Source organism: Pithys albifrons, chromosome 2 (assembly GCF_047495875.1).
Source record: "Pithys albifrons albifrons isolate INPA30051 chromosome 2, PitAlb_v1, whole genome shotgun sequence".
Lineage (NCBI taxonomy): Eukaryota > Metazoa > Chordata > Aves > Passeriformes > Thamnophilidae > Pithys > Pithys albifrons.
In genome coordinates, this window is record NC_092459.1 from 98046918 (window position 1) to 98069111 (window position 22194).

Below are 22194 nucleotides of genomic sequence, written 5' to 3' on the forward strand. Positions count from 1 at the left end.
CCAGAATCCCTCCTTTAGATAGAGATGATATCAACAGAAAAGCCATATGGAACCTGTATACATTTTTCAGAGCACTATTAGTCAATGAACAAGCACCAGTAGCAGCAGAAAACAGTTTTCTACCAAAAGTTTTGAACACCGAAGTTTAGCGGCAAAGTTAAGAAACTGAACATACAGTGTAGTTCTCATTTTTTTTTAACAATTGTTGTGTCATTTTTGACAGGATAAGGGCCAAGGGTTTTCAACTGGAAAAGAGTGGATTGATATTGCTTATTAGGAAGAATTTTTTTATAACAAAGAAGATGAGTCACTGGCACAGGTTGCCTAAAGAAGCTGTGGATGCCCCATCCCTGCAAGTGTTCAAGGCCATGTTGGATGGGGCTTTGAGTAGCCTGGTCTAGTGGCAGGTGTCCCTGCCTGGGGCAGGGGGATTGGACTAGATTAAAGGTCACTTCCAACACAAACCACCCAATGATCTTCCCCTCTTTTAGTTCCCCCGCAGATATTTCAAACTTTCTCTCAAAGCTTTGTTTACCGCTGTGAGGGCTTTTACAAGTATCATCGTTAACCTCTTCAAACACTTTCCTTCCATACTATTGATTAAAACAGTTCGAATACACAGATTTTATAGATATATATATATGTATATACACACATATATATACCGATAACACAGCGTAGCAGTAACAACATCCACGAAACAACGTGTCCATTCCCTGTGCTGTCTGTCCTGGGCGTGGACGTGTTGAGAACACGAGTTGTGTGCCAGGCAGCTCAGCCTTGGCTGGGCACTGCCTCACACAACACAAACCTGCTCCACAGCTCCAGACTGTAGTGGCTGTAACATTTGTTCTCTTCTAATTTAAGTTGCCAAACTAAACTTTTAGCATACTTTGTTGTCTTTTAAGCAGCCAAACTAAACCTTCGGTATACTGTAAGTACGTTCTGCATTACTAGGCAACTTTGCACGCACAACGTGTGGTTCTGTGACTCTTCATCAGCGCATCTTCACACTAATGCGCTCTTTCTTACCGACAGAAACATAAACTTTCACCCCAAAGTTTGAGGCACGCGGGGTCAGTGGCCAGAGAGCTTCCCCTCCACACCACAGGGTGAGGAGTGACATGTGAAGCTCCGGGACACCAGGAAAGCCAAGCCTGGCCTCGCCGGTGAAGCTGCGGCAGCTGCAGCGGGACACGCACCTTTTGCCGCAGCACCGACCCCGAGCGCTGCGGGGGCTCGTCAGGCACCCCCGGCTGCGGCCAGCGCGGGGACAGTCCCAGGGGGCCGAGCCTGCCCCGCCGCCAGGGCCCCGCGGGCGGAGCGGGTACAGCCGGTCTGGGCCAGGGCCCCGCGGGCGGAGCGGGCACAGCCGGGCCGGGCCCCCGCACCGCGCCGCGCACTCACCGCTCTCCCTGCCGGCCGCGGCGCTGCCCGCGCGGCGGGGCGGGCACAGGAAGTCGCGGGCCGCCTCCAGGTCCTGGAAGTGGCCGAAGGGGACGAGGGCGCAGGACATGATCCCGATCCCGATCCCGATCCCGATCCCGATCCCGGTACCACCGCCCCACCCGGAAACCCTCGGCCACTTCCCTCCGGCGCGGCGCGACCCGCGCACGGCGCATGCACCGCGGGAGCCGTCACGTGTTCCCGGCAGCAGGAGGGCAGGGAGGGCCGGGAGGTGCCGTGGGATGGACTGGAAGGAGCGGGGGGATGGACAGGGAGACGCGGGGGAATTGACGGGGTGAGGCGGTGGGATTGACTGCGAGGTGCCGTGGGATTGACAGGGGGGCGGCGGGCATGTTTGACGGAGGGAATTAGGGTGGAAAAGACCTCAGATCTTTGAGTACAATCTCTGATCCAAAATTGCCACGTCTGCTACGCCACGGCACGAAGTGCCATTTCCAGTCTTTCCACAGGCACCTCAAGGACGTGACTCCAGCACCAACCTGGGTAGTCCATTCTAATTTCTAATCTAATGCGAAGGAGTTTCTGTGTCCGCTCGTCCTGTCACTGGCTGCCTGGGGAAGAGGCCGAACCCGCCTGGCTACAGCCTTCTTTCAGGAAGTTGTTGGAGCCATAAGGTCTCTCCCGAGCCTCCTTCCTCTCCAGGCTGGACACCCCCAGCTCCCTTGGCCGGATTTCGCCATCCAGGCCTAGCGGTGATCCAGCAACACCCATCTACTGTGATGAATCGATAACACCTCTAAAGGGTAGTGAGAAAAGGTTTTCTTTCAATCTTCAGTGCTCTCGCAAATTACAAAGCAGATTGTGGTTTTATTGTCAACCAATTTCTATTCCTCCCCTGGACACTGAGGAATCCTGAGCGGCTGCAATGATTCTGATCATCAAGATTTGTGGAGTGACATCAGTACAGTACAGACATCTGATCCACAGCCTGTAAAACCTCCCCTTTGGACAAGGGGAAAAAAAAAGCACATGGGGGAAAAACACCAAGGGATGTTTTGTGGGCCCCAAAGAAAAACAAATTGCCCTGTGCACAAGACTTGGCAAATTTTTAAATTGATCCCAGTTGACCAGGAAATTTTATACACACGCACACACATATTTATATAGATATAAAAATACATATTTTATATATATTTTATTTATGTATATGTAAAATCCAGATTCTTGTTTTCACCCAGGTATCTTTTATTTCATAGATAACAGTGTGTGTCTTGAGTAGTTAAAAGCTGAAATGACTGAGCAAGTAATGAAAGTCCTTCTGCAAGCTTGGTTTGTGGTCTAGGTCTTCTGGGTTATCTTTAAAGACCTTCTAAGGCTGATAAGATTTTTAATAATAGAAGTTTCTTGCCAAAGTGGGTTCTAATTGAACTGTCCTGAAGGCACCAACTGTAACAGGCTGTAAACTCCAGAAGATCTCATGTCAGATTTGCAAAGAAACTGGCTTTAATTTACCTTGACAACTTTGTAATGTCTTCAGCTGTTCTATTGTGTTTCAGCCATTGGGACTTAACAGCAATATTGCCCCTGGTGACTACAGGGACGTTTTCTTTTTACATTTAAGGTCTATGGCTCCTCAGGCAATACACAGGTTATACTTAAATGTAAGCAGATTAATAAGCCTGTGGCTATACCATACAGAGTTGTTGAATCCTGTTTTTCTGAATGGGCTGTAAAATTACAAGCTGTGGAGCAATGGGAAGGATGTTCTTTGAAAACAAGATCATAGTGTAGGAAAGATTGAGAGACAGTGTTACAAGGAATGACTAGTGACATTCAAGATTTGAACATGTAAGTCCTGTGGGGAAAAACACTGAATGCCATTTTAGATCTGTAACATGCAGAACCACTAATAATCTTAAGTGAATAAATAAAGAGTATACAAAAAAGTAAATTAACAACCAGGTTTATCATTCTTTACTGAAGCTTTCATCACATTATGAAGATTTTCTTCTTTAGAGACCAGTGAACAGGTAAGCTTGTCGTATGTCAGCCTCATTTGCTGTACACAAAGAAGTCAAGTTACAAAACTGCTACAATGTCAATTAAAGCATACAATGAGGCAATGAATAATTTAGCAAGTAAGTTGGTATTTCAAGACAACCTTAAACCCTGGTAAACTCACATGATCAGTTTGGTTACTGAATTATATCTTCTGTGTTTGATATGCTTTCAATAGTTACTAATTTTTAGACATTCATTCTATATATGTGGGAGACTACTGAAAAAAAACCACTTTGAAAAAACTCACTTCAAAAAACTTCAGACATAAATATTAAAAAATTCTTTACATTCAGATAAATGCTTAATACACAAGCTTAGCAATATATATATAGTAGCAAAAATACACTTCATTGACCCACGTCCTATCATTGGAAGGCCTTAATGAGGTTTACAAAAATACATAATATGCCCAGTTAGAGACTTTTAGTTCAGGGAATGAAGGTAATCATTTACTCTGGGTCAATTCAAGAAAAGACAAGGTGGAATGCCTTCAAAATGTCAGAGGGTAGGTTTAGATTAGATATTAGGAAGAAATTCTTCACTGTGAAGATGGCAAGACACTGGAACAGGTTGCCTAGATCAGCTGTGGATGTCCCCTCCCTGGAAGGCTTCAAAGACAGGTTTGGAGCCAGACCCTGAGCAACCTGGTCTACTGCAAGGTATCCCTCCCTGCCCATGGCAGCAGAAGGTCAGAACTAGATGACCCTGAAGGATCTATTCTATGGATCTATTATTCTGTGTTCTACTCCCCTGCCACAGTGCCAGAGGCCCCAGTACCCAGAACACAGAACTTATCTCTCTGTGACATCAGCTCCCGGGCCGAGACCATCACAGGCAATGCAGCAGAGCCCTCACTGCTTGCAGCTGACACGTGCCTCTGGCAGCCATGAGTTTGCTCTTCTTCCTCATCCTGCTGGTCGCGTGTGAGCTTGTGCAAGGCACATGGGAAAACTGCGGGTAAGTGATCCCAGACTCTGGCAGGGAGCTTGGGCAACCCGTAGGGGGTTCCCTGGAGAGTACCCACTTGTCCCCTGTGGCCTCACCCCAGCTTCCCAAATTCCATGGGGGAGCCTCAGTTCCTTGCCAGCAGCCAGGTGCTGGTTCAGACAGACACACACCCCATGGGCTTCCTGCACCTGCTGTCCATGCAACAACTTGTGGGGAGGGCAGAGGGCTGAGCTTCAGCCTGAGCAGCACAAGGCATTCAGCAGCACAGTAATGACTTTCTGTTTACAGAGCGAACTGCGGGCTCCGACCAGCGCTGCATGAATATGAGCACTTGGGATATGGTTTTCACAACACACGCATCGTGGGTGGCACAGGTGCCCGGCAAGGGGCCTGGCCCTGGCTCGTCAGCATCCAGTATTCCTGGGTTCAACACACAAGGCATCTGTGTGGAGGATCCCTCATTGGTGCAGAGTGGGTCCTCACAGCAGCCCACTGCTTTGACAGGATCAGGTAAGGAGGAGTAGGAATTGGGGATATCCTCACATCACCAGCAGGTGCCCTTTTAGCAGCACCTCATGTTACTCCTATCCGAATTCCTTGCAGTGACCCCAGTGTTTGGGCACTGCAGAGCCCAGCTGAGAAGCTGCCCAGGAGAAGGCTGGACTCAGGTCACTGCCTCCTAGCAGCCTCCAGCTCACCATTCCCACAGCCTAAGGCATACTATGGCAGCTACAATCTCCATAGCACTGAAGGGTAGCAAGTGCTGGGTTACTTCAGCCCATGTCTCTGCTCCCTCTCACCTCTTTCTCCATCTGACTTCCAGGAATATCAGCAGGCTCATCTTGGTCATTGGGGCTACCCAGTTGACTAAGCCCTGCCCTTGGGCTCAAGTGCGACGGATAAAGCAGCTGCGAGTTCACGAATCTTTCAATAGAAGTGGCTGGATCAATGACATCGCCTTGGTGAAATTGGACAAGCCTGTCCAGTGCAACCGCTACATCCAGGTGGTCTGTGTACCTGACCCCACACAGAGAGTGTCAGAGCTGAAAACCTGCTACATCGCTGGCTGGGGTTCCACCGTTGCAAGAGGTGAGATCCCAAGATGGACTCATGCCCTGAGGGCAAGCTCAGCACCCTGGGGAGGCAGGTTGGGCATCCCAACAGCAGAGGTCAAGGCAGGATGTATGTATGTATGCCTCTGGAGAGATGGGCCTGGCCCATGCCCAGAGTCACACAGCAGGGACAGGACATTCCAGCACCTCTCCAGAAGCAAAATCAAACCCTAGGAATGAGGATCAGCCCCAGGCAGGGCAGGAGAACTGGCAAGAAGCTCCTGTGTACTCATTTCTTTATATGTTCACAGCTTCAAAATCACCTGAGGTTCTGCAGCAGGCCAAGGTCCACCTCATTGATGTCAAGCTCTGTAACAGCAGCCGGTGGTATGGGGGGATAATCCGCACCAGACACATGTGCGCTGGCTACCCAGAGGGCAAGATCAGCACCTGCTTGGTAGGAAGGAGTGTATGATAAGCCATTCAGCCCCCAGCAGCACTGACAGCCTGGTCAACACTGCCCAAACTCAGACCCAGCACTGTCCAAACACAGCCACATGTGGGCTTTGCCTGGTCAGCTCTGGGTCCACGTTTCTGTTGGGGCTTCCCTCCAATTCCCAATCAGCACATCCTTGCCCAGTGTTCCCATTGTCCCAGAACCCTGGTACTCTGCCTAGAAAGTCCATCCAGTGCTCTTGGCAGCTCAGTGGTCCAGATGCTGACCCTGGAACATGCCTCTTCTGCACATCCAGAATCTTTGTGTAGAGATGAGAGAGAGCGCTACCTTGCAGGACCTCAACCCACTTGTAGCCAAGGTTCCAGAGGGTCCAGCACCTTGCTCTGCCAGAAACAAAGCTCTGAAAAAGAGAAGTGCTCTGAGGGTGAAGCAGATGGCCCCAATCCCAAGAAGAGCCACCCAACAACACGTTAATCCTCTCCACTCCTCTACAGGGTGACAGCGGTGGTCCTCTCATGTGCAAAGACAAGAGTGCTGACCACTACTGGGTTGTTGGAGTGACCAGCTGGGCAAAAGGCTGTGCCAGAGCAAGGCTGCCCTCAGTCTTTACCTCCGTTAAGCACTACTACAAGTGGATCCTGGTCCAACTGGGCCTGAACCCATATGGAAGTGGTTCTTGAGCAGCAGGACAGACAGGATCCAGTGCAACATGCAGTGCACCATGACTGATTCCTGATGGGTCAATGCCTGCTGATGGAAAGGCAGCCTCAGTGTCAAAAGTCTGCTCTGTCCTGCCCACACCCTTCTTCTGCATGCATGTAAACATTGAAGATGACTTAGCTGTTGAAATAAATTTACCTATGTGATCCTGTGGGATTTCTTTATGCCTCGTTGGTGCTGTGTGTTGTATGATTTCTGCAACAATATGGTGATTCTCCTGGTCCTGGAGCTGTTAGTCCATAACCTAAGAGAAATGTGCTCTCTGCTTTCCCCCTACCACGTGGTCCCTGAGAGCCCCAGAGAAGGACACGCAGAGACCAGCGGAGAGGACAGGAACAAAGAGGAAGTTTATTCATGGGGACAGGTTTATATGGACTTTGGAGAGATTCAAACTCACCAATAAGGAACAAGAAGGGAATCTGGCTTTGGGCCAATAGGAATAAAGGGATTTACATTCAATGGGAAAGGGTTTCAAGGAACATGAGGTCACAATAATTCCCCAGCCCCCTGAGCTTACAGGGGTATTCTGGGAAGAAGAAAATGAATTGGCAAAAAAAGACCTTCTGTGCATTTAAACAACGTTAAAAACATCAGTTGTTAAAGTATTATCAGTGGCTGGTTGATTCTCTTCATCAGCCCATTTTTGGCAGGACATTCTCCATGCCATATATTGTGAATTAATTGCTACACCTATGTTCACAGTTAATCATGTTTTTGGTCCAATTCCATCTGCTGGGCAAGGCAAATACTCTCACACTGGGCACCTGCACAATGAGCCTGAGGGCAAAGCAGTTGGGCAGAAAGGGACAGAGTTGCTCCAAAGGGCTGCCACTGGGCCTGGTCAGAGACGAGAGTGCTCTGAGCCACCATGGCATGGAGGAAACTGGCACATCAAGCAAGACTAGGAAGAGAACAGGGAAAAATACCAATGTCACAATCAGACACCTTTCAGGAGGGAGACATTAGGGCACATGAGATGGGATTCAGGCCTGGTGTAAGCCTTGGCTCATGGAAGACACCTGGGAAATTCCTGGGTATGACAAATAAAATTACCAACTTCTGATAGGAGTCGCAGTGCCCTGAGGAAGAACCAGATTTCATGTGTAGCAAAATGGGACTAATGAACGATGTGGTCACTCTTCACAGATATTCAAAGGAAGAGTTGAGGTAATTTCGTGAAGAGCTACCTAGTGGGAACAGCAGGAGCCCAGAAACCACATCAGTAATGCCTTGGAAGGCCAAGGTGAGCCAGCTATCAGCATGTGAAACAGCAAATCTGTTCAGAGGCAGGCCAAACCTGGGACCCTTTATGTTAACGCCTGATATTTGTGGAAAAAAATACATAAAGAAAAGAAAATGGTAGAGGATCTGGCAAAGCCTTGGGGAGGACCTGTACAAGGCAGTTGCTGTCTTTTCAAGGTGAGGGCAAGGTTGACATTCTTAATCTAATGGAATGCTTCCAAATCTCTTGGGCTTGGTATAAATCTATATGGGCTTCTAGATACTCTTCTTGGCTCCCAGGGCAATAGAGTCCTGTCTAACACTGGGTGGTCCTCTTCCCTTTCTTTTAATAAATATGGATTTTGCTGAAGCCAACCATCTCACACCTCTACCAGTCCCTGCCACCCTGGCATATGCTTCCTAAAGGATTTCCTGATGTTGAGAGGTTGCCTGGTCTACTAAGACACTAACTGCTAGTGTGTCATTAAAGTTTAGTACTGGCCATTATCCTGCTGAGCCAGCACAACAGGTTATAGTGGGCCAATCCCCCTGGCACATCTTTATTGAACAGTCTTTGCAAAATTCTGCTGTATGTAACACCTTCTCTGAGTTTTGAACCATCCCAGCTGAGGCTGTCCTCTTATCTACACTGGAGATATTTCCCATCATGTCAAACATGATGAGGGACTTGAAACACCTTTTGACAAGCTAAAAAGGGCCTTCAACTCCTGTCCTGTGTGTAGCAAGGGACCCTACCAGCTCTTGTGCAGTACGAGGGACTCCAAACCCTCTTCGTGCCTTACTGCAAGCTCCACACATTGTACTCGGCACAAGGAACACAAACCTCTCCCCGTGCAGGTCTCCAGAACCCTTCTGTGCTGTAGAAGAGGCTGGAGCCCCATCACCTTGTGCCTAATGAGAGCCTCCACAACTCTTCTATGTGTGCGTTACACTGACCAGGCTGCGCATACATCCTCAACTCACTATCAATAACTTCACCAAATCTGCGCAAAATGCAACAACAGCGGCAAGAGTCAAATCCACCCTCATAATTTCCACAGAATCTGCTCAGGGAATTTTAACACTCTGTGCTGGTTTAAAGGTAATCCATCAGGAGAAAGGAACCAAACTCAAGAAGCGATTACAAGTCAAAGTTACAGTTTAATAAAAAGATTACAAATACAATGATACAGAGAAAAAATTGCTTTTAGCCCACAAAACCCAGTTGTATTACCCAGCAACCTGGAGCATGCACAGAATTGTAGGAATCTGAAATCCAGCTTACAGCAAAAAGAGCTAGAAATCTTAAACAGCAAGCCTTGGTCAACAAAGGCTGAGAGAAATTCCATCACCAAGAACAGAAGAGGCTTGGTAATGCTCAACTTGAAGATAAGCTGTCTCCTACCTTAACATAAGAAAAAAGTCTAGAAAGAATGTTATCAAAGTGTGTTGTAATCCCCTGCTGTCTTCCCTCCATAAATTCCTGAAATTACCATAACCCTTCCTACCTATTAGCATGTGTCTCCCTGAAACCTTAAAAAGTGGTCAAGTGTTCAATAAAGTATTCCAGTTTTGTTCCCCATGCTGGGATCGTGTAGTTTTTGACCGTCTCACAGGATGGCATTCATTAGCCCCTGTGCTGAGCATCACATGGTCCTCCTGAGTACAAAGCAAAAGGAAAGGAAAACCTATTGGTGAGGATGACGGTCACAGTCTGGTCAAGAGTGGCAGTTGCAGTCTGGTTGAGGTTCTGGTCCTCCTCTGGATCCAATGAGTGGTACCAGAAACCCCCAAACCCCAAGATTATATATGCTCAGGTTCAGGTCCAGTACCTCCCCCAGGGCAAGGAATTTCATAATGGGTGATTTAACTCTGTGAGTCAAGAGATATTTTTGGAATATTTGATGTCCCATGAGCAGAAGGTGCTAATGCTTCCCTGGAGGGGAGTTATCACAGCTGAGTCATTGATGTGAAGACAGGAGAACTTCCCTGTATCACAGGGTCCTTTAACACCCAACTTGTAGCCTGAGGGGGCAGGTGTGCCCTGGGCAGCTGTTGCAAATGATCCATTATTAACAGTTCATCAGAAATTACATAGAGGGTGTAGAAAACACAGTTTTGGTTACACTCACACAGTGATAAGCTGGTCCCAGCCATTGTAATTAGGTCACACTCAGCCTTTGTCTCCTTGCTCCAAAGATCCTAGGTGGAATCACTCAATGACAGCAGATGTATGTTTTGAGAAGGGAGGCTCCAAAGGTGGTGATGGAGGCTCCCATCTCGAGTGCCGAACTGCTGAGGAAACTTTCCTGTCTGACCATTCAGGAGGCACAGGTTTCTCTAGTGAGCCAACAGGTGACCTGTCTGATTCCCTACACACCCCACTCTCACGGTCAGATCAGGTTTCCATACTAGTTTGACCCCCGGTTTCCCTTAGCAGAGTCATAGATATTTCATTCCAAAAAGCCATTTATTCACAAGGCAGTAACATAGAAACAGCTCTAGCTGCGGCTTCCATACAGGGACCTTGATCCAAGGAACCCCAGGGCTTTTATCCCCTCTCAGTCTAAGTGTGCCAAAGTCTCAACTCTCCCTCCTGAGCCATCAGCTCCTGCTGGGTCTCTCCATATCCATTCAGCTGGCCAGCAGTACAGATTTCTGTGCCCTTCGTTGTGCAAAAGGTCTGCACTTCATAGTCTCTCATCACGTGTTCCTGCCACCCAGAGCTCAATCTGCAGCTGATGGTGAATGTGTTCCTCAACAGCTGCCTGCCCCAGGGTCTGCTCACCATCATCCCATAAAAAGAGAGGCCTGAAGAAAGCTAAAGATAGAATTCTTACAAGAGCATGTAGTGATAGGACAATGGTGAATGGCTTTCAAGTGAAGGAAAGGAGGGTAAGATTAAATATTAGGAAGAAATTGTTCACTGTGAGGATAGTGATGCAAGGGCACAGGTGACCTAGAGCAGCTATGGATTTCCCCTCCATGAAAGGTTTTAAGGACAGGTTTTGAGACACTCTCTGATCAACCTGGTCTACTGTAAGGAATCCCTCCCTGCCCATGGCAAGAGGATCAGCAGTGGGTAATCCTTAAGGTTCCTTCCAGCCCAAACCATTCTGTGGATTTGTGATTCTGTGTTGATGCTACCCCACACCAGTGCCAGAGGCCCCAGTGCCCAGAACACAGAACTCACCTCTCTGTGACACCAGCCCCAGGGCCGGGGCAATCACAGGCAATGCGAGTGCTGCAGGCACTGCAGCAGTGGCTGCGCTGGTGCCAGCAGCCCTCACTGCTTGCAGCTGACACGCGCCTCTGGCAGCCATGAGTTTCCTTTGCCTCCTCATCCTGCTGGCCACCTGCAGGCTTGTGCACGGCTCATGGGAAACCTGTGGGTGAGTGTCCCCAGGCTCTGGCAGGGAGCTTGGGCAACCCTTAGGAGGTTCCCTGGAAGGTGCCCACCTGTGCCCATGTGGCCCTGCCCCAGCTTCCCAAACTCCATGGGGGAGCCTCAGTTCCTTGCCAGCAGCCAGGTGCTGGTGCAAACACAGACACACATCCCATAGGCTTCCTGTGCCTGCTGTCCATGCAACAGCTTGTGGGGAGGGCAGAGGGCTGAGCAGCACAGTAATGACTTTCTGCCAACAGAGACATCTGCGGGCAGCGACCAGTGGTGTATGAATATGAGCACTTGGATGATGATTATTACATGACACGCGTCGTGGGTGGCACAGGTGCCCAGGAAGGGGCCTGGCCCTGGCTCATCAGCATCAAGCATCCCTGGATACCAGGCACAAGACATCTGTGTGGAGGGTCCCTCATTGGTGCAGAGTGGGTCCTCACAGCAGCCCACTGCTTTGACAAGATCAGGTAAGGAGGAGTAGGAATTGGGGATATCCTCACATCACCAGCAGGTGCCCTTTTAGCAGCACCTCATGTTACTCCCATCCGATTTCCTTGCAATGACCCCAGTGTTTGGGCACTGCAGAGCCCAGCTGAGAAGCTGCCCAGGAGAAGGCTGGACTCAGGTCACTGCCTCTTAGCAGCCTCCAGCTCACCATTCCCACAGCCTAAGGCATACTATGGCAGCTACAATCTCCATAGCACTGAAGGGTAGCAAGTGCTGGGTTACTATAGCCCATGGCTCCACTCTCACTCACCTCTCCATCGGCCTTCCAGGAATATCAGCAGATTGTACTTGGTCATTGGGGCTACCCAGTTGACTAAGCCAGGCCCCTGGGCACAATTGCGACGAATAAAGCAGCTGCGGGTTCACGAATCTTATAATAAGGATGACATGAGCAATGACATCGCCTTGGTGAAATTGGACAAGCCTGTCCTGTGCAGCCCCTACACCCAGCTGGCCTGTGTGCCTGATGCCACACTGAATGTGACAGAGCTGGAAACATGCTATGTTGCTGGCTGGGGTGCCACCACTGCAAGAGGTGAGTTCCCAAGAGATACTCATACCATGGGGGCAAGCTCAACACCCTGGGGAGGCAGGTTGGGCTTCCCAACAGCACAGTTCAAAGCCAGAGTCAGGCTGCAGGATGTATGCTGGGGCATGACTCTGCCCTAAGTCAGACAGAAGGGACACAGCATTCCAGTACCTCTCAGGAGACAAAACTAAGATCTAGTGATGAGGATCATCCCCAGGAAGGGCAGGAGAATTTGTAAGGAACTGCTGGGTGCTCTTTTTTGTTCTGTGCTCACAGCTCAAAAATCAAGTGATATCCTGCAGGAGGCCAAGGTTCACCTCATCAGTGTCAAGCTCTGCAACAGTAGCCGGTGGTATGCGGGGAAAATCCACAGCCACAACTTGTGTGCTGGTTACCCAGAGGGCAAGATCGACACCTGCCAGGTAGGAAGGAGTGTGTGATGAGCTGCTTGGCCCCTCAGAAGCAAAGACAGCCCGGTCAGCACTGCACAAACACAGTCCCATGTGGGTTTGCCTGGCCAGCTCTGGGTCCACACTGCTCTTGGGGCTTCCCTCCCACTCCCAATCCATGCTTCCTTGCCCAGTGTCCCTATTGTCCCAGAAGCCTGGCACTCTGCCCAAGAAGTCCATTCAGTGCCTAGGGGTCCAGATGCTGACCTTGGAACATGCCTTCTCTGCACATCCAGAATCACTGTGCAGAAATGAGAGAGCCTACCTTGCAGGATGCAAATCCTCTCAAGCCAAAGTTCTGCAGGCCCCAGCACCTTGCTTTGCAGGAATACAGCTCTGGCAAGTGGTGTGAGAGAGAAGGAGTGCCAACAGAGACCACCAAGCACAACCGTAATCCTCTCTGCTTCACTTCAGGGTGACAGCGGTGGTCCTCTCATGTGCAGAGACAGCAACACTGACTTCTTCTGGGTTGTTGGAGTGACCAGCTGGGGTAGAGGCTGTGCCAGAGCAAGACTGCCCGGAGTCTACACCTCCGTTCAGCACTTCTACAACTGGATCCTGGTCCAACTGGGCCTGAACCCCTATGGAGGTGGTTCTTGAGCAGCAGGACAGACAGGATCCAGTGCAACATGCAGTGCACCAAAATTGATTCTTGCTGGAGCAATACCTGCTGATTGAAAGGCAACCTCAGTGTCAAAAGCCTGCTCTGTCCTGCCCACACCCTTCTGCATGCATGCAAAAACTGAGGTTGACTAGTTGTTGAAATAAAGTTGCCTGTGTTCACAGTTAACCATGGTTTTGGTCCAATTCCATCTGCTGGGCAAGGCAAATAATCTCATGCTGGGCACCTGCAGAATGAGCCTGAGGACAGAGCAGTTGGGCAGAAAGGGACAGAGTTGCCAGAGACAAGAATGCTCTGAGCCACCATGGCATGGAGGAAACTGGCACATCAAGCAAGACTAGGAAGAGAACAGGGACAAAAAGCAATGTCACATGTAGACACCTTTTGGAGGGAGGTATTAGGGCACATGAGATGGGATTCAGACCTGGTGTTTACCTTGGTTCATGGAAGACACCTGGGAAACTCCTGAATACAACAAATAAAATTCCCAATTCCTGAAAGGAGTTGCAGTGCCCTGAGGAAGAAGCAGATTTCATGTGTAGCAAAGGGGGATTAATGTGGTAGGTGGTCACACTTCACAGATACTCAAAGGAAGAGCTGGGGTCATTTTGCAGAGAGCAGCCTAGTGGGAACAGCAGGAGCCCAGAAACCACATCAGTAATGTCAAGGATAAGGTGAGCCAGCTATCAGCATGTGCAACAGCAAATCTGTTCACAGTAGGCCAAAGCTGGGAGCCAGGGGAAAAAAAATCACTATGTTTGGCTCCCGATTTTGGAGGAGGCAAGGACAGAGAAAGGTAGGAGTGGAGTAAGATGAGAGGGATGTATAAGCATGTCAAGTGGAGAGAAGGGGAGATTGAGGAGACTGTGGCATAGACACAAACTGCTAGTCGGTGTGTTGGTGTGACAGTGCTACACCTAATCCCACAGGTTGGAAATAAAACTTCTTATCATATTAATAATTGATAAGTCATCCATTGACTATACAAATTTGCTCTGCAATTTTAGGACCTTTAAAGTAACCCCTGATACTTGCAGAAAAACAAAAACATAAAAACAACAATAACAAAACAAAAAATATGGTAAAGGACCTGGCAAAGCCTTGGGGAGGACCTGTACAAGGCAGTTGCTGTCTTTTCACAGTGAAGGCAAGCAAAGTCTCACTTTCTTCAAGTAATGGAATGCTTCCAGATACCTTGGGCTATTTATCATTCTGCTTCTGGATATTCCTCTTGGCTCCCAGGGCAATAGAGTCCTGTCTAACATTGGGTGGTCCTCTTCCCTTTCTTTTAATAAATATGTATTGTGCTGAAACCAACCATCTCACACCTCTACCGGTCCCTGCCACCCTGGCATATGCTTCTTAAAGGATTTCCTGATGTTGAGAGGTTGCCTGGTCTACTAAGACACTAACTGCTAGTGTGTCATTAAAGTTTGGTACTGGCCATTATCCTGCTGAGCCAGCACGACAGGTTATAGTGGGCTAATCCCTCTGGCACATCTCTATTGAACAGTCTTTGCAAAATTCTGCTGTACGTAACACCTTCTCTGAGTTTTGAACCATCCCAGCTGAGGCTGTCCTCTTATCTACACTGGAGATATTTCCCATCATGTCAAACATGGTGAGGGACTTGAAACACATTTTGACAAGCTAAAAAGGGCCTTCAACTCCTGTCCTGTGTGTAGCAAGGGACCCTACCAGCCGTTGCGCAGTACAAGGGACTCCAACCCCCCTTCGTGCTTTATTGCAAACTCCACACGCTGCACTCGGCACAAGGAACAGAAACCTCTCCCCGTGCAGGTCTCCAGAACCCTTCTGTGCTGCAGGACAGGCTGAAGCCCCATTACCTTGTGCCTCATGAGAGCCTCCGCAACTCCTCTATGTGTGCGTTACACTGACCAGGCTGCGCATACATCCTCAACTCACTATCAATAACTTCACCAAATCGGCACAAAATGCAACACCAATGGCAAGACTCTAATCCACCCTCATAATTTCTACAGAATCTGCTCAGGGAATTTTAATGCTCACCCCTTGGCTCCTCCCTGCTCCAAAGACCCCAGGTGGACTCACCCATTGGCAGCAGCTCCATGTTTTGAGAAGGGAGGCTGCCAAGGTAGTGATGGAGGATCCCATGTCCAGTGCCAAACTGGTGAGGAAACTTCCCTGTCTGTCCATTTAGGAGGCACAGACATTTCCAGTGAGCCAACAGGTGATCTGTCTTATTCCTTACACACCCCACTCTCACAGAGTCAAACTGGATTTCTGTACTGGTTTGACATCAGGTTTCCTTAGCAGAGCCACAGATGTCTCATTCCATAAAGCCATTTATTCATGACACAGTAACACAGAAACAGCTCCAGCATCTGCTTCCAAGGAGGGATCTTGATCAAAGGAACCCTAGGGCTTTTATCCCCTCACTGTCTAAGGACATCAAAGTATCAGCGTATCACAGAATCACCTAGGTTTGGAAAGACCTCTGAGATCAAGTCCAATCTATGACCTAACACCACTTTGTAAACTAGACCATGGTACTAAGTGCCACATTGAGTCTTTTCTTAAACACCTTCAGGGATGGTGTCTCCATTACCTCTCTGGAGAGCCCATTCCAATGCCTAATCACTCTTTCTTTGAAAAACTTATTTGTAATGTCTAACTTAAACTTCCCCTGGTGCAGCTGAATACTGTCTCCTCTTGTTCTATTGCTAGTTCCTGGGAGAAGAGACCAATACCCACATTGCTGCAACCTCCCTTCAGGTAGATGTAGAGAGTGATAAGGTCTCCCCTGAGCCTCCTCTTCTCCAGGCTAAACACCCCTAGCTCCCTCAGCCACTTCTCACAGGACTTGTTCTCCAGTCCCTTAACAAGCTCCATTGCCCTTCTCTGGACAGGCTCCAGCACCTCCATATCCTTCTTGAAATGACGGGCCCAGAACTGGACACAGTACGCAAGGTTTGATCTAACCAATTTTGAGTACAGGGGAATAATCATTATTCCAGACACATGACAGAATGCCATTGGCCTTCTTGCCCACCTGGGCACACTGCTGGCTCCTATTCAGCCTGTTGTCAATCAGTCCTTCCATGTTCCTTTCTGCCTGGCTGCTGTCCAGCCACTCTGGCCCCCATCTGTAGTGCTACATGGGGTTGTCGTGGCCAAAGTGCAGGACCCAGACCTTGGCCTTTCTGAACCTCAGACCACTGCATTTGGCCCATCCCTCCAGTCTGTCCAGGTTCTTCTGCAGAGCCCTCCTACCCTCCAGCAGACTGACACTCCCCCCCAGCTCAGTGTCATCCACAAATTCAGTAATGGTGGACTCAATCTTCTCTTTCAGATCATCAGTAAAGATATTAAACAGAACTGGACCAAACACTGATTCCTGGGGGACACCACAAGTGACTGGCCACTACCTGGATGCAGCACCGTTCACCACCAAACTCTGGACCTGGCCATCCAACCTGTTCTTAACACACAGAAAATGCACCTGTTAAAGCCATGGGCTGTCAGCTTTTCCAGGAGTATGTTATGGGAAATGGTGTCATCAGCTTTGCTGAAGTCTGGGCAGACTACATCCAAAGCCTTTCCCCATCCACCAGGTGGGTCATAATAGTGGATCAGGCTGGTAAGGCAGGACCTGTCCCTCCTAAACCTATACTGTCTGGATCTGATTCTCCAGATGTCTTGCAGGTGCAGTGTGATCGCACCAAGATAATCTGATCCATAACATTGCCAAGCACCAGGGTCAGACTGAAAGGCCCGTACTGATCAGATCTTCCATTTGGCCCTTGTTATGAATGGGCAACACATTGGCATGTCTCAATTCTCCCTCCTGAGCCATCAGATCATGCTGGGTCTCTCAATGTTCATTCAGCTGGCCAGCAGCACAGATTCCCATATCCTTGGTTGTGAAAAGGGTTTGCAGTTCACAGCCTCTCATCCTATGTTCCTACCACCCAGAGCTCAATCTGCATCTGATGCTGAATGTGTTTCTCAACAGGTGCCTGCCCTGGGGTCTGGACATCATCATCTCACAAGAAGAAAGGACTGAATAACCTGGATATGGAATACTTACAAGACCATGTAGTGATAGGACAACAGGGTACAGCTTCAAAATGAAACTGGGGAGGTTTAGGTCCATCACCACAAATAAATTCTTGATTGTGAGGATGGTGAAGCACTGGCACTGGATGCCCAGAGCAGCTCAGGATGCCCCCTCCCTGAAAGGCTTCAAGGACAGGTTTTCAGGGAGACTCTGAGCAGCCTGGTCTACTGCAAGGAATCTCTCACTACCCATGGCATAAAGGCCAAAGGTCCCTTCCAGCCTAAACCATTCCATGAATCAGTGATTCTATGTTGCTGCTCCCACACCCCAGTACCCAGAACACAGAACTCACCTCTCTGTGACATCAGCCCCAGGGCAGAGGCCATCACTGGCAACGCGGGTGCTGCAGGCGCTGCAGCAGTGGCTGCGCTGGATGCCAGGAGACCTCACTGCTTGCAGCTGACACGTACCTCTGGCAGCCATGAGTTTGCTCTGCCTCCTCATCCTGCTGGCTGCATACGGGCTTGTGCATGGCACATGGGACAACTGCGGGTAAGTGACCCCAGGGTCTGGCAGGAAGCTTGGGCAACCCGTAGGGGGTTCCCTGGAGGGTGCCCACTTGTCCCGTATGGCCTCACCCCAGCTTCCCAAACTCCAGGGGGAAGCCTCAGTTCCTTGCCAGCCGCCAGGTGCTGGTGCAAACACAGACCCCATGGGCTTCCTGTGCCCACTGTCTGTCAAGAGCATGTGGGGAGGGCAGAGGACTGAGCTTCAGCCTGAGCAGCACACGGCATTCAGCAGCACAGTAATGACTTTCTGCTTACAGAGAGTACTGTGGGCTCCGAGCCATGCCTTATGACTATGGCACTGGGGCTTATAACTACTATGGCATGACGCGCGTCGTGGGCGGTTCAAATGTCCAAACAGCAGACTGGCCCTGGCTCGTCAGCATCCAGCACATGTGGATACCAGACACGGGGCATCTGTGTGGAGGGTCCCTCATCCACCCGCAGTGGGTCCTCACGGCAGCCCACTGCTTCACAGATGTCAGGTGAGGAGCAGCAGGGAATGGGGATGTCCTCATAGCACCAGCAGGTGCCCTGTCAGTGGCACCTCATGTTACTCCCATCCCTTTTCCTTGCACTGAGCTCAGCTGAGACACTGGGCTCAGGAGAAGACTAGGCTCATGCCACTGCTTCCTAGCAGTCTGCAGCTCATCATTCACACAGCCTAATGCTTGCTAGGGCAGTCACTGCCTCCATAGCACTGAAGGCTGACAAGTGCTGGGCTGCCTCAGTGCGTGGCTCTGCTCCCTCTCAGCCCTCTCTGCATCTGCCTTCCAGCAACATCAGCCTGGTGTACGTGGTGATCGGGGCCACCCAGCTGACTCAGCCGGGCCCTGGGGCACAAGTCCGCTACATTAGGCAGCTGCGGATTCACCAGTATTATGATCCTGGCAACAACCTGAAGAATGACATTGCCTTGCTGGAATTGGACGAGCCTGTCCTGTGCAGCCCCTACATCCAGCTGGCCTGTGTGCCCGATGTCAACCTGAGAGTGTCAGAGCTGATCTACTGCTTTGTGGCTGGCTGGGGTGCCACCACCGCAAGAGGTGAGTTTCCAAGAAGCATTTGTGCCATGAGAGCAAGCTCAGTATCCTGGGGAGACAGATTGGGCTTCCCAACAGCAGAGGCCAAAGCCAGAGTCAGGCTGCAGGATGTATGCCTCTGAAGAGATGGGCCTGGACCGTGCCCAAAGGCACACAGCATGGACACAGCACTCCAGCACCTCTCCAGACACTAAAGCAAAACCTAGGCATGGAAATAAGTCCCAGGCAGGGCAGGAGAACTGGCAAGGAGCTGCTGAGTGCTCATTCCTTTCTGTGTTCACAGCTTCAAGCTCAAGTGATGTAATGCAGGAGGCCATGGTCCACCTCATCGATCTCAAGCTCTGCAACAGCAGCCAGTGGTACGCAGGGAAAATCCACACCAATAACTTGTGTGCTGGTTATCCACAGGGCACCATCGACACCTGCCAGGTAGGAAGGAGTGCATGACAAGTGCCAGCAGCACAGGCAGTTCAGTCAGCCCTGCCCAAACACAGCCCCATGCAGGCTTTGCCTGGCAAGTCAGTCCCACTCATTGTCCCAGGTCCACACTGCTCTTGGGGCTTCCCTCCCATTCTCCATCCATATGCCTGTGCTCCATGTCCCAGTTGTTGCAGAGGCCTGGCATCCATCCCAGAAAGGTTCTCTAGGGCTCTTGACAGCCCAGAGGTCCAGATGCCAACTTTGGAAAATCCCTCCTCTGCATATGCAGAAACAATGTGCAGAGATGAGAGAGAGCCCTACCCTGCAGGACCCCGACCCACTCGCAGACATGGTTCTGCAAGATGCAACACCTTGCTCTGCCAGGAATACAGCTCTGGCAAGTGGTGTGAGAGAGAAGGTGACAGCCCCAATGCCAACAAGAGCCACCCCACCCCACCTTAATCCTCTCTGCTTCACTTCAGGGTGACAGCGGTGGTCCTCTCATGTGCAAAGACACCGTTGCTGACTACTACTGGGTTGTTGGAGTGACCAGCTGGGGAAAAGGCTGTGCGAGAGCAAAGCAGCCCGGAGTCTATACCTCTGTTCAGCACTTCCATGACTGGATCCTGGTCCAGATGGGTGCAAGCCCATATGGAAGTGCTTCTTGAGCAGCAGGACAGACAAGACCCAGTTTTGGCTGCAGTGCCTCACAACCATTTCTTGCTGGGGTATTGCCTGCTGATGGAAAGACAGCCTCAGTGTCAAAAGCCTGCTCTGTCCTGCCCACACCCTTCTGCATGCATGCAAACACTGAAGTTGACTTAGTTGTTGAAATAAAGTTATCTATGTTCACAGTTAACCATGTTTTTGGTCCAATTCCATCTGCTAGGCAAGGCAAATAATCTCACGCTGGGCACCTGCAGAATGAGCCTGAGGGCAGAGCAGTTGGGCAGAAAGGGACAGAGTTACTCCAAAGGGCTGCAACAAGGCCTGGCTAGAGATGAGAGTTCTCTGAGCCACCATAGCATGGAGGAAACTGTCACATCAAGCACGGCGAAGAAGAGGACAAGGACAAAATGCAATGTCATATGCAGACACCTTTTGGAGGGAGGCATTAGGGCATATGGGATGGGGATTCAGGCCTGGTGTAAGCTTTGGCTCATGGAAGACACCTGGGAAACTCCTGAGTACAACAAATAAAATTCCCAACTCCTGAAAGGAGTCGCAGTGCCCTGAGGAAGAAGCAGATTTCACTTGTAGCAAAGGGGGATTAATGTGGTAGGTGGTCACACTTCACAGATACTCAAAGGAAGAGTTGGGGTCATTTTGCGGAGAGCAGCCTGGTGGGAACAGCAGGAGCTCAGAAACCACATCAGTAATGCCAAGGATAAAGTGAGCCAGCTATCAGCATGTGCAACACCAAATCTGTTCAGAGGCAGGCCAAACCTGGGAGCCATGGGGGAAGAATCACTAGGTTTGGTTCCTGAGTTGTGAGGAGACAAGGACAGAGAAAGGGAGGAGTGGCGTAAGATGAGAGGGATGTACAAGCATGTCAAATGGAGAGAAGGAGGGATCGAGGAGACTGTGGCATAGATACAAACTGCTGGTTGGTGCACTGGTCTGACTGAGCGCTGCACCTAATCCCCACAGGATGGGAAAGAAACTTTGTAACACAACTTGGTAATTGACAAGTCATCTACTTACTGTAATTTTATACCCTTAAAATCAATTCATGCTATTTGGGGGCGGTTGGGGGTGGGGGGAGGAGGAAGAAAAGAAAGTGGTAGAGGATCTGCAAAGCCTTGGGCAAGACATGTCCAAGGCAGTTGCTGTCTTTTCCAGGTGAAGGCAAGCAAAGGCTCCCTTTCTTCGTCTAATGAAATGCTTTCACATCTCTTTGGCTAGTTGCCAGTCTGCTTCTGGATATTCTTCTTCTTGACTCCTGTTATGGGTTCAGGAGGACTCCCAGACTCAAATTAAGAGACACTAATCCACAATTGAGGTACCAATGGGAATGTATTAGTAAGCAAAGCAAATTTATTCCTACAATACAGTTACAATAGCAAAGCAAATTTATTCTGTTGCTTATGATAGAAAACAATACATAAGAACCCTCAAATCTTAACATGGCACTGAGCAGGAAAAGGAGATAGAGCATGGCACTCGGTGGGCAGGGCCAGCGGACTGTGCATATTCAGGGCATCCCTTGGATCAAAATGATGTGCATCAGGTCCTCTCCACCCCCAGCCCAGAACTACACTTTATATTTCCTCTCTCTGGAGTGCAATTTTGCCAGCTACAGCCTCAGCTTGTGTGTGGCCAGTGCACCATCTGAGGCTGCAACAGCTCAAGATGCTGACTTTGGGCTAACAACAGCTCTATTCTCTATTGTTCCCTTGTCAAAGGCCAAGTTCCCACCAGTTTGATGTTACACTAATGTTTCTTTCTTCAAGGCTGAATTTCCCACACTGAAGCTATCCAGTGTTTTCTCATACCACATTCATGAACACAACCACAGACCAAATATGACAGGCCCCTACTGGCATCACCCTTTGCTGGGGTAATGTAAATTAACTTGCGGCAGTCAGAGGAGGCAGAGACATCTCAGGCTGCAGTGTGATCAGAAAGCTCACCAAAGACAAAGGACTTTATTTTTGGTAACAGCTTCACTTTTATCCACTCCTGCATATAACATGCTATCTCACTATTGGTCAGTAGTTCACCTAACAAAGATGCAAAGATTCCATTGG

The 22194-nt window shown here is 49.6% G+C and overlaps 4 protein-coding genes across 6 annotated transcripts in view; 3 read left to right on the forward strand and 1 right to left on the reverse strand.

Annotated features, from left to right (window-relative positions):
- Positions 1-1606, reverse strand: part of RAB3GAP2 (RAB3 GTPase activating non-catalytic protein subunit 2) — a 46810-nt gene extending 45204 nt beyond the window's left edge. For 2 of the 3 annotated variants that reach the window (XM_071579037.1, XM_071579045.1), the window contains exon 1: positions 1408-1604. In XM_071579037.1, the coding sequence (XP_071435138.1) occupies positions 1408-1516 (109 nt within the window). In that variant the 5' untranslated portion in view covers positions 1517-1604. Of the gene's footprint in view, positions 1-1407 lie in introns of all 3 variants that reach the window. The other variant, XM_071579054.1, reaches the window with a different exon arrangement.
- Positions 1607-4354: 2748 nt separating this feature from the next.
- Positions 4355-6605, forward strand: LOC139685277 (acrosin-like). The gene is made up of 5 exons (XM_071581943.1): positions 4355-4425; positions 4705-4926; positions 5240-5505; positions 5780-5925; positions 6420-6605. Exons 1-5 carry the CDS (start codon positions 4355-4357, stop codon positions 6603-6605), a joined length of 891 nt encoding a protein of 296 aa, XP_071438044.1.
- Positions 6606-11187: 4582 nt separating this feature from the next.
- LOC139685278 (acrosin-like) lies at positions 11188-13351 on the forward strand. Its single transcript, XM_071581945.1, has 5 exons — positions 11188-11258; positions 11512-11733; positions 12043-12308; positions 12579-12724; positions 13166-13351. Exons 1-5 carry the CDS (start codon positions 11188-11190, stop codon positions 13349-13351), a joined length of 891 nt encoding a protein of 296 aa, XP_071438046.1.
- Positions 13352-17896: 4545 nt separating this feature from the next.
- LOC139668453 (acrosin-like) lies at positions 17897-20112 on the forward strand. Its single transcript, XM_071548052.1, has 5 exons — positions 17897-17967; positions 18242-18466; positions 18759-19027; positions 19308-19453; positions 19927-20112. Exons 1-5 carry the CDS (start codon positions 17897-17899, stop codon positions 20110-20112), a joined length of 897 nt encoding a protein of 298 aa, XP_071404153.1.
- The last annotated feature ends 2082 nt before the right edge of the window (positions 20113-22194 follow it).

What these genes read in the sequence shown, in the direction of transcription:
- LOC139668453 (XM_071548052.1), top strand. Translation starts at nt 17,897, where the DNA reads ATGAGTTTGCTCTGCCTCCTCATCCTGCTGGCTGCATACGGGCTTGTG. An exon ending in GGCACATGGGACAACTGCGG is followed by an intron (nt 17,968 to 18,241) that starts GTAAGTGACCCC and finishes TTCTGCTTACAG; the next exon opens with AGAGTACTGTGGGCTCCGAG. An exon ending in GGGTGCCACCACCGCAAGAG is followed by an intron (nt 19,028 to 19,307) that starts GTGAGTTTCCAA and finishes CTGTGTTCACAG; the next exon opens with CTTCAAGCTCAAGTGATGTA.
- LOC139685278 (XM_071581945.1), top strand. Translation starts at nt 11,188, where the DNA reads ATGAGTTTCCTTTGCCTCCTCATCCTGCTGGCCACCTGCAGGCTTGTG. An exon ending in GGCTCATGGGAAACCTGTGG is followed by an intron (nt 11,259 to 11,511) that starts GTGAGTGTCCCC and finishes TTCTGCCAACAG; the next exon opens with AGACATCTGCGGGCAGCGAC. An exon ending in CACTGCTTTGACAAGATCAG is followed by an intron (nt 11,734 to 12,042) that starts GTAAGGAGGAGT and finishes TCGGCCTTCCAG; the next exon opens with GAATATCAGCAGATTGTACT.
- LOC139685277 (XM_071581943.1), top strand. Translation starts at nt 4,355, where the DNA reads ATGAGTTTGCTCTTCTTCCTCATCCTGCTGGTCGCGTGTGAGCTTGTG. An exon ending in CACTGCTTTGACAGGATCAG is followed by an intron (nt 4,927 to 5,239) that starts GTAAGGAGGAGT and finishes TCTGACTTCCAG; the next exon opens with GAATATCAGCAGGCTCATCT. An exon ending in GCAAGATCAGCACCTGCTTG is followed by an intron (nt 5,926 to 6,419) that starts GTAGGAAGGAGT and finishes ACTCCTCTACAG; the next exon opens with GGTGACAGCGGTGGTCCTCT.